Source organism: Nyctibius grandis (genome assembly GCF_013368605.1).
Source record: "Nyctibius grandis isolate bNycGra1 chromosome W unlocalized genomic scaffold, bNycGra1.pri SUPER_W_unloc_2, whole genome shotgun sequence".
Classification (NCBI taxonomy): domain Eukaryota; kingdom Metazoa; phylum Chordata; class Aves; order Nyctibiiformes; family Nyctibiidae; genus Nyctibius; species Nyctibius grandis.
In genome coordinates, this window is record NW_027167473.1 from 525,695 (window position 1) to 539,770 (window position 14,076).

The 14,076-nt window shown below is 47.7% G+C and overlaps 1 protein-coding gene across 1 annotated transcript in view; it reads left to right on the forward strand.

Moving 5' to 3' along the window:
• The window catches only part of LOC137677187 (ubiquitin-conjugating enzyme E2 R2), a 104,842-nt gene that overhangs the window by 73,186 nt on the left and 17,580 nt on the right, over positions 1 to 14,076 (forward strand). The window contains exon 2 of the mRNA XM_068424453.1: positions 10,856 to 10,942. Coding sequence (XP_068280554.1) covers positions 10,856 to 10,942 — 87 coding nt within the window. The remainder of the gene's footprint in view (positions 1 to 10,855; positions 10,943 to 14,076) is intronic.

Consider the following 14,076-nt stretch of genomic DNA (forward strand, 5'->3'; position numbering starts at 1 on the left):
GGATCACGTCACCACTGATGCTGCAGGGCAGGTGCTGGGGAGTCACAAACCAGACACGGCAGCAGGCGGGAACCAGATTCAGGAGCGAAGGCAGAAGCGTGGTCAGAGTCTTCCCCAGATGCCGGCCATGGAAGAAGACAGTGTGACCCTCATGGTCTCTCAGCTTTAAACTGAGTATCACGTAGGTGGAATGGAATACCTGGTTGGTCAGTTTTGGGTCACCTGTCCTGTCCGCTCCTCCCTGCAGGTGCGACACTTTTAGGGCCTTTCACTCAGGGAACAAAGAGACCCAACAGGGACCCTAGTTTCCATGGCCACAAGCGCATGTAGTCAACTTCAGAAAGTGCAGTCACTTAAAAGAGACTTAACTGAAAAGTCTGTCCTAGTCCAAACCAGACACCTGGTTTCATGTCTATTGTTAGTCATGATTTCAGATCTAAGGAGCAAAAGACTAATATGTGGGTGAAAGCCCTTTCTTTAAAGGTGTAATTGTAACTTTGACTTTCAAATCGCAGGCTTGCTGCTTTGGTCCAGGTTGGGTGACTTAACAATAGTCCCAGTTTTATGAACATAGCTATATGGACAGAGAAATATTTAATAACAATTTACTGTTAAAAGAAGTTTTGGTAAAAGGAAACCTAGTTTATACCAGAGGAGTCTTCCACTGGAAATGCCAGCTTTTAGTAATGCCCCAGATAACTAAATTAGGAAGTGTATACAAGATATGATTTACTGTGAAACAAGAATGGACTCCTGCTTGTCAAACTAGTCTCTGATTTTGTAAGTTAACTTCGCTTCTTGACTCATCTTTGCCATACTGACTTGTGTCTCTATTTTCTTTCTTGTTTAGAAGCTTCATATCCTTTTTATGAGATCTAGTTCACTCTTCACATTCAGGTCTTTGTGATTTAAATTCCTTATGAAACAGTGCAGGTAATACAGAATATAAGGGGTTTGTTGCTGTTAGTGTTCATATGGCCACTGCAGCAGCAAGGGAGTTTTCAGGACTCTCAAGATTTAATTCACCTGGTCACTCATCTTCTAACTTGGGTCAGAGATGATCTTAAAGGTCCTTTTCAACCAAAATGATTCTATGATTCTATGTGGTCCTAATTCTCTAAAAGCACAATGAATGTCAATACATATTGTTATGATGCTGCTGGGAAATGAAGCCAGAACTGGGACTAAATTACCAGGCTAGTGCCCAGCTCTGTCACAAGAAATGACTTTGGTCCTAAGTCATGACATCTGGAGCTGAAATAGCAATGTTGGTCCTACATTCATTTTTACCTTGTCAAATATTTGACAATGCAGTGTGGCTAGCTTTAATGCTGCTTTACAGGTTCTGAAGCTGGACGATATCAAGGTGCTTTAAACCTCATTGATGTGCAAAACAGGCTGCTGGTACTTACTGCTGACCTCTACTGAACGTGTTTTCTGGCACATAGTATTTAATATTGCATGTACTAATCCAGACTTAATGTGGAAGAAGAGAATCCATTAGATGAATTGTATAAATGCTTGATGCGCTAGAAGCAGTAAAGGGCATTTTGTGTGATTAGATATTAATACTTAACCTAGTAGTGGTCTGTAGTTCCTGTTCTTGTTGGCTTTCTTGTATGTTAAATGTACAGCATAGTTAGCAGCACGCTGGCAGGAGCCATTCATTAAGTGTGCAGCTATGGGAAGTGATGATGTGCACAGCGATGAGCCTGGTTATGCCTGTTACAAAGGAAAATGAGGAGGCCTTGTGCTGTCTGCAAGTGCTGTAACTCTTAACCAGGGCAGGGTGGGTGATCTGTAGGAGACCTTGGTGGTACCTGCACACTGAGTCAGTAGGAGCTTGTCTGTGAGCTGGCTGTAGCAGATAATTACAAAAAAGCACAAAATAGTTTAAAAACTCAAACACTTCCTTCATATCTGAACTTAAATATAGTTTTCAAAGGATGCTCAGTTTCACTGGTGCTGCATTTTCATAGAGCTTGCATTAAGCTTGTGATGTTTTAAAATAAAAATTATCTTTAACTGGCACTTCCAGAAACACTGAGCAGCTGCAGCTTCTGTTGGCCACTGTAAAAGCTGCTGGTGCTCCTGATTTCCCCAAATCAGGTCAGTTGTGATGCTGGTGGCTTTCCAGGAAATGTGTGCTCTTCCCCCCACAGCCTCTCTGTAGTGGGCAGATAGGATGGATTCACCATTCCTACCCTTGCTGCCTAAAAGTCAGGGATCTAGGTTTTGTCAGCTTGAGAAGAGTAGAAGAAATCAGTGTCAGACTATAGAAGTGTCATATACAACTAGGCTGGAATAAATACTGAATTTCTAGACAGCTGAAGCTAGAAGGGAGTCCTGCCTGCATTAGTGCTCCCCACTGAGAGGGAGATGATATTAATATGTAAGTGTCAAGTGAAGCGCATGGTAAGATCTACAGAAACAAAGTCACTGTAGTAGTTATTCGTAGCAACTGAATCGGGGACTTAATTCAGCGGTTGGTAGAAACATTAGGTTTGTATTTTCAGTCAAATAACATGGTATCTAGTAAGACACTATTTTTCTGGCATACATAGATTTCACTGCGGCTTTGCCCTATCCAAATAGAAGAAAAATAACAAACCTGAAGTGCAGTCACTTATGAGGATGCCAGGGAGCAAGGCAGTAAAATAGGAAACAAAGTGACCATGCTGGTAGCAATATTCTTAAAATATGTGTTGTGGTGTAATTTAGAGATCGAAGTTCTTGTGCAGTAGCTGTAAATGCCTATAAAGGGCTGAATCTTCTGCTAGGCTGGTCTATTGAGTGTAACATCAGGGGAGTTTATTCTTTTTCTAGGGACTATAAGCATGACTAGTTATAAATTGGGGAAGGGGGTAATGGGTTGATGACTGTCGTCTCTACCTTCCTGGCTATTGAGTATGTTCAGTGATGTCAAAGAGCCATGGCGAGCAGGCGGCTAAAATCAGGACACTGAAATAGGATTATTTCTGTTCAGTTTAAGCTCAGCTAGAGGAGTCAAACACATGGTGAATGCAGTAACGGTTGGGTACTTGTAGGTAAAGGACTGAGTTGCATCTTTAGTTCTTCTAAATTAGTTTGGCTGTAACTGAGCTAACAAGCTGCCCTAAAACTCTGTCACACACTAGTACCTAGCAGTGCCTGGCTGAACTTACCAGAAATAAGCTCTGATAGCTGATTTGCCTTACATTAGTGAAATTGTAGGGGGGAAACCTTTCTGTGAGCTACTGCTTTATTTAAAAAATAAGTTGATTGCCTAATTTGGTCTTTTTGTCTCAACATGTTTAGAATTGGGCTTTTAGTGAAAAAACTGACCTGTAATCATGGCGGCTGCTGCATCTTTGCAAGCAGTCTTGCAGCTTGTCTTGGAAATTCTTGGCTTGCTTAACCCACTCAAACTCAAATAGCATTCAGTGAGAGCCGAGTGGGTTTACATGATTTCCCATGATTTCTTTTATAGAAGAGATGCAGAATAATTCTCTGGGACCTGTTTGTAATGCCCTGGAAAAGCATTTGGTTTCACTTTTCAAATTCTAAATGATCTCAACATAGGGACCTGAAAGCGATGCTTGCTGCTTTTGTTTTTTGGGTTTTTTTTTGTTTGGAAAAAAAATCCCTGCTTGTATTATGGGGTTTCCTAGTTCGGTGGCTTTTGGCTCTGAAATCAGGTTTGTAGAGAGGCTTCCCTTGCTTTATGCTCCACTACAGCATCTCAATGTGCTAAATACTTACAGGCTAGTTAGAAATGGCTAATCAAGAAGTAATGTGACTCTGATTTCTCTAAACATGCAACTGGTTACAGGCAAGCTTGGGTCTCAGCTGCCTCCACATGAGAAGAAAAGGTTTCTCTAATTTCTCTCCAGCTGCATTTTCTGGCACCAGAGCTCAAGAGGCATCCTTCATATGGCAAAACACCAGCTTTATTTAATTCTGTAATGATTGTTATTGCAGGCAGGCAGATAGCCCTTTTCTGTTAGAGTTGTAGCTGCAAAACAGGATTTAGAAGTTTGAAAGAGTCTTCCAGCTTCTGCATGAGTCTGTACCACATACAGAGACCATATCTGGTGCTGCAGGCTCAGCCTTTGCAGTGGTCTTGAGACAAAACCCTCAGGGTTAGACGATTTGAGAGCAGAGGGATTTTACTGAGAGGAATGAGACCTGCTCCCTCAGCTCCTTGGTCATGTATGTGGGATATAAACATGGTAATGCTGGTATGCTATTGGTAGTATGCTTTTTTTTTTTTTGGTCAACTAGAAACTATACCTGTGTAGAAGACATATAGATTCTGCCAAGAAATCTTGTTGCTAGCTCAACCCTGAGTTTTGTTGTCTCTTGCATTTTTAGTCTCAGTCCTTGGAGTGTTTTATGTTTTAGATCTCACAAAACTCCATGTAAGCACAGGAATGGGCTTTTTTGGGAAAACCCCAGTGCTCCAGAGGAGTCTGCAGCTACATGATGCAAGCACTTGAGCTGAAGTGAATCTGCTCTGCCCTGGGTAAATCTCTGCTCTGCTCCCAGTGCAAGGTGGCATGTTGTAGAACCAGGCATTTCCTTGCTGCGGCAGCCACTCTCTTCTGCGGTGGTGTAGTGACAAGAGGCATTCGCTTGCTCTTCTTGGAGCAATGCCATTCATGTAACTGACCTTAAACTGTGGGCTAGGATTGTTTAAGCGGATCATAAGTCTTTTGGTTGTGAGCGTGCTGTGGCAAATGACCGTGAGGTGAGGACTCGGTGCTGCTGTAACATCCCCCACATACAGTCAGTGTTATGAGAGGACATGTGCAGAACGTAAAGCCATGTGAGCTGCTGAATTTGTTTCATAAAGGTGAACAGAAAACCTTCTTTTCCTGGCTACCTGGCACTCTGGCCTCATAAAATTTGGGTTACAAAGCAAAAGCATATGCCAGTCTAAGTAAAACTATAGCCAGGTACTTAATGGCTTGGTAATCCAATTTGGTTGCCTGCTTATGTTTCTGGGAATAAAAGTTCCCCTATCTTGTCCTGTTGAACAAGGTCAGTGCCCCGCATCCAAATGGCATGGTTAGATGCTTAAGCAGAAGAGGGTGACCCAGGATTCTGCTCTTGCCGTATGTGACCTGCTTTTGGGGTCTTTTCTTGCATTCTCAGTTGCATGTGAGCCTGGCTGTGGTGCAGGTGCCAGGAGATGCTTCTCTGGAGATGCCACACTAGGTTGTTGCAGGTAGATGTGAGCAGGTAGATGATCTGCTCGGCCGAGCGGCACAGCTGCAAAGCCAGGTTGAAAGGCTTCAAGCTGAAGTAGAAAGGCTTAGGAGCATTCGGGAGGCTGAAATGGAGATAGACTGGTGGAGCCAGGCTCTGCCCTCCCTGCAACAAAAATGGGAGCACCTGCCGGAGAGCTCCCAGGATCGAGGGACCCCTGTACTCTGCCCCTCTCAGGTGGAAAACGATAACTTAGAGGAGAGGAGTGAGTGGAGGCAAGTCTATGGCCGTGGCAAAAGGCAAGTGCCCTCCTTGCCTACTTTGCCTCCACAGGTGCCTCTGAGCAATAGATATGAAGCCCTAGTGGAATACAGCCGGTCCAATGGGGATGTGGTGGAGAGGCAACCTATATCAGAGGTCCCACCACAGTCAGAAAAACCTGACAGGCTGTCACGGTTTAAAGCTGGGCTGGCGATTAAACCTGCGGCAGATGCCCTCTGTTATCCCCCCCCCTCCCCCCAGAGGGAAAGGGAAAGGGAAAAGGGAGAGAGACTTCTGGGTTGGAAAATTAAAACAGTTTTAATAAACTATAATAATGAAAAAAAAAAAAAGTATAATAATAATAATAAAAATAATCAAATATATACAAAAATATATATACAAAACCAAGATTGAGCTCCCCTGAAGTCAGCCACGTCACCACCGGCACTGCAGGGCAGGCTCCGGGAAGGCCCAGCCTGGGCCTAGCGATGGTCGAGAGCTGGATTCAGGAATGCACGGATCGGGATCGGGGGCAGCAGGAAAACAGACGGAGTCCTCCCTGGACACCGGCCATAGCAGAAAGAGAGCGAGACCCTCGTGATCCCCCCACTTTATACCGAGAATGACGTGTATGGGATGGAATACCCTCGTTGGTCAATTTTGGGTCACCTGCCCTGTCTGCTCCCCACTGCAGCTGCGACCCCCCTTCGGCTCTTCACTCGTAAGCAATGAGGAATTTAGCAGTGACCTTGGTTTCTCTCAAGAATAAGTACAGCAAGAGCCTTTCTGCACAACATCCCTACCGGTGCCTCAGTGATAACTACAAACTTCGAGCGTTATCAGTCCTGGAAGCAGACACTGTCTGCAAAAACATGCAGTTAGTTTCAGAAAATGCAGTTAGTTAGAGGAGACTTAGCTGAAAGTAAAAATCACTGAAAGGAAAATCGGCCTGGTTTAGGCCAAACCAGGACACAGGCGTATAGCTACCTCCTCCACAAGGAAGAAGAGAAGAGCTTTAGTGGTTGGAGACTCCTTCCTAAAGGGATCTGAGGGCCCAATATGCAGAGCTGACCCCCATCACAGGGAGGTCTGCAGCCTGCCTGGAGCCCGAATCAGGGATATCACCAGGCAACTCCCCAACCTGGTGAAGGCCACAGACTACTACCCCCTGCTGATCTTCCAGACAGGTGGGGAAGAAGCTGCATCCCGTAGTCTGAGGGGGATGAAGAAAGACTACAAGGCCCTAGGACGGTTGGTGAAAGAGTCAGGGGCACAAGTTGTTTTCTCCTCCCTCCTTCCATTTTCAGGTGATGACGTGGGATGGAATAGTAGGATTCACTCCATAAATGCCTGGCTACGAGACTGGTGCTACAGGCAGGGCTTTGGGTTCTTTGATAATGGCTGGTTTTATAAGACACCAGGCGTGACGGTAATACATGGGAAAGGTTTATGTCGTAGGGGCAAAAGGGTTCTGGGACAGGAATTAGCAGGGCTCATTCGGAGAGCTTTAAACTAGATTCGAAGGGGGATGGGGTAGTAGCTGGGCTTGCACCACTGAGGCAACGCTCTAGTGTTGAGGTAGACCAGGAGGCCTCCCATCCCCCTGGGGTGAAATCGGTGTGCTCAGCTCGCTCCCTGAAATGCCTGTACACCAATGCACGCAGCATGGGGAATAAACAGGAGGAGTTGGAAATCCGTGTTCGGTCGGGGGGCTATGATCTAGTGGCAATCACAGAGACTTGGTGGGATGCCTCGCATGACTGGAATGTGGTCATGGATGGCTATGTCCTGTTCAGGAAAGACAGGCCACTAAGGAGAGGTGGTGGAGTTGCTCTTTATGTGAGTGAGCAGCTAGAATGTATTGAGTTCTATCCAGGGGCGGATCAGGAGCGAGTTGAGAGTTTGTGGGTGCGAATTAAGGGGCAGGCTGGCAGGGGTGATACTGTTGTGGGTGTCTATTACAGGCCACTGGCTCAGGATGAGGAGGGTGATGAGGCCTTCTACAGGCAGCTGAGAGCAGTCTCGCAATTACAGGGCCTGGTTGTTGTGGGGGATTTCAACTACCCTGATATTTGCTGGGAGGCCTACTCAGCCAGCCATCCTCAGTCCAGGAGGTTCCTCCAGTGCATTGATGATAACTTTCTGATGCAAATGGTGGATGAGCCAACTAGGAGAGGAGCGCTGCTGGATCTTATCCTTACTAACAAGGAGGGTCTGGTTGAAGAGGTGAAGGTTGAGGGCAGCCTTGGTTGTAGCGACCATGAGATGGTAGAGTTCAGGATTTCATGTGACAGGAACAGAATAGCTAGCAGAATCACAACCCTGGACTTCAGGAGGGCCAACTTTGGCCTTTTCAAGCAATTGCTAGGGGAAATCCCATGGGACAGGGTACTAGAAGGTAAGGGGGCCCAAGATAGTTGGTTAGCATTCAAGGACTGCTTCTTCCGAGCTCAAGATCAGAGCATCCCAGCAGGTAGGAAGTCAAGGAAGGGTACCAGGAGACCTGCATGGTTAAACAGGGATCTGCTGGGCAAACTCAAGTGGAAGAAGAGGGTGTACAGATCATGGAAGGAGGGGCTGGCCACTTGGGAGGAATATAAGTCTGTTGTCAGAGGATGTAGGGAGGCAACTAGGAAAGCTAAGGCCTCCTTGGAATTAAACCTTGCAAGAGAGGTCAAGGACAACAGAAAGGGCTTCTTCAAATACATTGCAGGTAAAGCCAACACTAGAGGCAATGTAGGCCCACTGATGAATGAGGTGGGGGCCCTGGAGACAGAGGATACAAAGGCGGCGGAGTTACTGAATGCCTTCTTTGCCTCTGTCTATACTGCTGGAGGCTGTCCTGAGGAGCCCCGGACCCCTGAGGCCCAGAAGAAGTCAGGATAGAGGAGGAATCTGTCTTGGTAGATGAGGGCTGGGTCAGGGACCAATTAAGCAATCTGGACGTCCATAAATCCATGGGCCCTGATGGGATGCACCCGCGGGTGCTGAGGGAGCTGGCGGAAGTCATTGCTAGGCCACTCTCCATCATCTTTGCTAAGTCGTGGGCAACGGGAGAGGTGCCTGAGGACTGGAGGAAAGAGAATGTCACTCCAGTCTTCAAAAAGGGCGAGAAGGAGGACCCGGGTAACTATAGACCGGTCAGCCTCACCTCCATCCCCGGAAAGGTGATGGAACAACTTGTTCTTGGTGCTGTCTCTAGGCACATCAAGGATAGGGGGATCATTAGGGGCACTCAGCATGGCTTCACCAAGGGGAAGTCATGCTTAACCAACTTGATAGCCTTTTATGAGGACGTAACCCGGTGGATAGATGATGGTAAAGCTGTGGATGTGGTCTATCTCGATTTCAGTAAAGCGTTTGACACGGTCTCCCACAGCATCCTCGCAGCTAAACTGAGGAAGTGTGGTCTGGATGATCAGGTAGTGAGGTGGATTGTGAACTGGCTGAAGGAAAGAAGCCAGAGAGTGGTGGTCAATGGGACAGAGTCCAGTTGGAGGCCTGTGTCTAGCGGAGTCCCTCAAGGGTCGGTACTAGGACCAGTACTATTCAATATATTCATTAATGACTTGGATGAGGGAATAGAGTGCACTGTCAGCAAGTTCGCTGATGACACAAAACTGGGAGGAGTGGCTGACACAACGGAAGGCTGCGCAGCCATTCAGAGAGACCTGGACAGGCTGGAGAGTTGGGCGGGGAGAAATTTAATGAAATATAACAAGGGCAAGTGTAGAGTCCTGCATCTGGGCAAGAACAACCCCATGTACCAGTACAAGTTGGGGACAGACCTGTTGGAGACCAGCGTAGGGGAAAGGGACCTAGGGGTCCTAGTGGACAGCAGGATGACCATGAGCCAGCAGTGTGCCCTTGTGGCCAAGAAGGCCAATGGCATCCTGGGGTGTATTAGAAGGGGTGTGGTTAGCAGGTCAAGAGAGGTTCTCCTCCCCCTCTACTCTGCCCTGGTGAGGCCGCATCTGGAATATTGTGTCCAGTTCTGGGCCCCTCAGTTCAAGAAGGACAGGGAACTGCTGGAGAGAGTCCAGCGCAGAGCCACGAAGATGATTAAGGGGGTGGAACATCTCCCTTATGAGGAGAGGCTGAGGGAGCTGGGTCTCTTTAGCTTGGAGAAGAGGAGACTGAGGGGTGACCTCACTAATGTTTATAAATATGTAAAGGGCAAGTGTCATGAGGATGGAGCCAGGCTCTTCTCAGTGACATCCCTTGACAGGACAAGGGGCAATGGGTGCAAGCTGGAACACAGGAGGTTCCGCATAAATATGAGGAAAAACTTCTTTACGGTGAGGGTGACCGAACACTGGAACAGGCTGCCCAGAGAGGTTGTGGAGTCTCCTTCTCTGGAGACATTCAAAACCCGCCTGGTCGCGTTCCTGTGTGATATGGTCTAGGCAATCCTGCTCTGGCAGGGGGATTGGACTAGATGATCTTTCGAGGTCCCTTCCAATCCCTAACATTCTGTGATTCTGTGATTCTGTGATTCTGTTTTGTGCTCTACAGCGCAGAAAGTGGTATGCAAGTCCTCCTTTCAGAGGGGAGTGTTTGGCACTTAATCAGTCCAGATTCAGCCCTCTTTCCTACTGGCTGGCTTTTCTGACTGCTGGGAATGGCAGGACAGCATAGAGAAGTTAATATTCAGTGCTGGGATCTCTGCAGTCTTCCCATAACTGACTCAGCTCTGAGAGTCTTGCCCCACAGCTGACTGCTGACCTTAGAGGCACTGGAAGATAATGTTTGCTGTCATCGCCCATCAATATTTGGTTCATCAAGTTGCACTGATTTATTAAACAGACACAGATGGTATTCAGACTTGGGAAATGCTTGTGGTGACAAGAAATGTAGTATTAGGAACATAGGTAGATGGAGCAGTTTAATTCTCACACAAGAAAGACAAAAAAAAACCTTTGGATCTCAGTAGAGCAAGTATTTAACAATTTTTTTTTTCTGCACAGAAAGAATAATTAAAAATCTTTGCACTGGCAAATGTAAAACAGGTCTTTTCACTAGCAAATGTTTTTAGCCTGCATCTGACCTAGCAAGACAGCAATGATATCTTGAGTTTTAGCTTTTCAAATCTATTTTACCCTGTTGAACAAGAGTTGTTGGATAGTGCTGCTTGAATTAGGACTTGGTAAATGCCTTTTGGCTTGTTTTCTGAGCATTACCAGCCCAGGTAAGGCCTGGTGTTTAGATTTTTCTTGCCCAGTTAGTGTTTTGCTCATAAGAAATTGTGTAGAGTTATACTGTGGGTCCACATGGGCACTGATATATAAAATGAACTATTTAATGGACTTAATGGAAATGGGTTTTTTCCAAGTTTTCACTGTAATGGTTGCTTGTTGATCTCTCTTCGATCTGTTTAATGACTAAAATATTTTGCTTTTTCCAGGCTCACATTAAATTTCCTATCGACTATCCATATTCACCACCTACCTTCAGATTCCTGACCAAAATGTGGCACCCCAACATTTATGAGGTACGGTGTTTTTTACACTAACTTTTTTTTTTTCTCAGGCAAAAATGTACGTAGGGAAGGGCTATCCCATTGACTACAGTGATCCCTAAAACCTTGTGCTGATCTCATAGAATCACAGAATCATAGAATGATTTGGGTTGGAAGGGACCTTAAAGATCATCTAGTTCCAACCCCGTGCCACAGGCAGGGACACCTTTCCACTAGACCAGGTTGCTCACAGCCCCATCCAACCTGGCCTTGAACACTGCCAGGGAGGGGGCAGCCACAACTTCTCTGGGCAACCTGGGCCAGTGTCTCGCCACCCTCACAGTAAAGAATTTCTTCCTAATATCTAATCTCAATCTCCCCTCTTTCAGTTTAAAACCATTCCCCCTCGTCCTATCACTACATGCCCTTGTAAAAAGTCCCTCTCCCGCTTTCCTGTACCCTTTAGGTACTGGAAGGCTCCTATGACGTCTCCCCAGAGCCTTCTCTTCTCCAGGCTGAACAGCCCCAACTCTCTCAGCCTGTCTTCATAGGAGAGGTGCTCCAGCCCTCTGATCATCTTGGTGGCCCTCCTCTGGACTCGTTCCAACAGCTCCATGTCCTTCTTATGTTGGGGGCCCCAGAGCTGGATGCAGTACTCCAGGTGGGATCTTACGAGAGTGGAGTAAAGGGGCAGAATCACCTCCCTGGACCTGCTGGCCATGCTGCTTTTGATGCAACCCAGGACATGGTTGGCCTTCTGGGCTGCAAGTGCACATTGCCAGCTCATGGTGAGCTTCTCGTCAACCATCACCCCCAAGTCCTTCTCCTCAGGGCTGCTCTCAATCCATTCTCCGCACAGCCTGTATTTGTGCTTGGGATTGCCCCGACCCACGTGCAGGACCTTGCACTTGACCTTGTTGAATTTCATGCGGTTTGCACAGGCCCAGCTCTCAAGCCTGTCAAGGTCCCTCTGGATGGCATCCCTTCCCTCCAGCGTGTCGACCACACCGCACAGCTTGGTGTCGTCGGCAAACTTGCTAAGGGCGCACTCAATCCCACTGTCCATGTCGCCGACAAAGATGTTAAACAGGACCGGTCCCAATACAGACCCCTGAGGAACACCACTCGTCACTGGTGTCCACTTGGACATTGAGCCATTGACCGTAACTCTTAGACTGCAACCATCCATCCAGTTCTTTATCCACTGAGTGGTCCATCCGTCAAGTCCATGTCTCTCCAATTTAGAGACAAGGATGTCATGCGGGACAGTGTCAAACGCTTTGCACAAGTCCAGGTAGATGATATCGGTTGCTCTTCCCTTATCCACCAGTGCTGTAACACCGTCGTAGAAGGCCACCAAATTTGTCAGGCATGATTTGCCCTTAGTGAAGCCATGTTGCCTGTCAAAAATCACCTCCTTGATTTCTGTGTGCCTCAGTAGAGTTTCCAGGAGGATCTGCTCCATGATCTTGCCAGGCACAGAGGTGAGACTGGCCTGTAGTTCCCCGGGTCTTCCTTTTTTCCCTTCTTGAAGATGGGGGTTATGTTTCCCCTTTTCCAGTCAGTGGGGACTTCACCAGACTGCCACGACTTCTCAAATATGATGGATAGTGGCTTAGCAACTTCATCCACCAGGACCCGTGGATGCACCTCATCAGGTCCCATGGACTTGTGCACCTTCAGGTTCCTTAGGTGGTCTCGAACCTGATCTTCTCCTACAGTGGGCGGTTTTTCATCCTTCCAGTCCCTGACTCTGCCTTCTGTGACTTGGGTGGTGAGGCTAGAGCTCTTGCCGGTGAAGACAGAGGCAAAAAAGTCATTGAGTACCTCAGCCTTCTCCATATCCCGGGTAACCAGGTCTCCCGTTTCCTTCTGGAGAGGGCCACATTTTCCCTAGTCTTCCTTTTATCACTGACATACCTATAGAAGCTTTTCTTGTTGCCCTTGACATTCCTGGCCAGATTTAATTCTATCAGGGCTTTAGCTTTCCTAACCTGGTCCCTGGATGCTCAGACAATTTCCCTCTATTCTTCCCAGGCTACCTGTCCTTGCTTCCACCCTCTGTAGGCTTCCTTCTTGTGCCTGAGTTTGTCCAGGAGCTCCTTGTTCATCCATGCAGGCCTCCTGGCATTTTTGCCTGCCTTCCTCTTTGTTGGGATGCATCTCTCCTGAGCCTGGAGGAGGTGGTCCTTGAATACTAACCAGCTTTCTTGGGCCCCTCTTCCCTCCAGGGCTTTGTCCCAAGGGGCTTTCCCAAGCAGGTCCCTGAAGAGGTCAAAGTCTGCTCTCCTGAAGTCCAGGGTGGTGACCTGGCTGCGCGCCCTCCTTGCTGCCCTATGGATCTTGAACTCCACCATTTCATGGTCGCTGCAGCCAAGGCTGCCCTTGAGCTTCACATCCCCCATCAGCCCCTCCTTGTTGGTGAGAACAAGATCCAGCATGGCACCTCTCCTAGTTGGCTCCTCTATCACTTGGAGAAGGAAGTTGTCATCCACACATTCCAGGAACCTCCTGGATTGCTTGTGCCCTGCTATGGTGTCCTTCCAACAGATATCGGGGTGGTTGAAGTCCCCCATGAGGACCAGGGCCTGTGAACATGAGGCTACACCTATCTGTCTGTAGAGGGCCTCACTCACTCGGTCTTCCTGGTCAGGTGGCCTGTAGCAAACCCCCACTATAATGTCTCCTGTCCCTGCCTGCCCTTTAATCCTGACCCATAAGCTCTCGCTCAGCTCCTCCTCCATCCCCAGGCAGAGCTCCATGCACTCAAACTGGTCATTGACATAGAGCGCAACACTCCCTCCTCATCTCCCCTGCCTGTCCTTCCTAAAAAGCCTGTATCCCTCCATTCCAACACTCCAGTCATCAGAGTCATCCCACCACATCTCCACGATGCCAATAAGGTCGTAGCCTTGCAGGTATGTGCACGTCTCTAGCTCCTCTTGTTTGTTCCCCATGCTCCGTGCGTTTCACAGAATCACAGAATCACAGACTGGTTAGGGTTGGAAGGGACCTCTGGAGAGTCCAACCCCCTGCCAAAGCAGGTTCCCCTAGAGCATGTTGCACAGGGTCGCGTCCAGGTGGGTTTTGAATATCTCCAGAGAAGGAGACTCCACAACCTCCCTGGGCAGCCTGTTCCAGTGCTCTGCCACCCTCCAAGTAAAGAA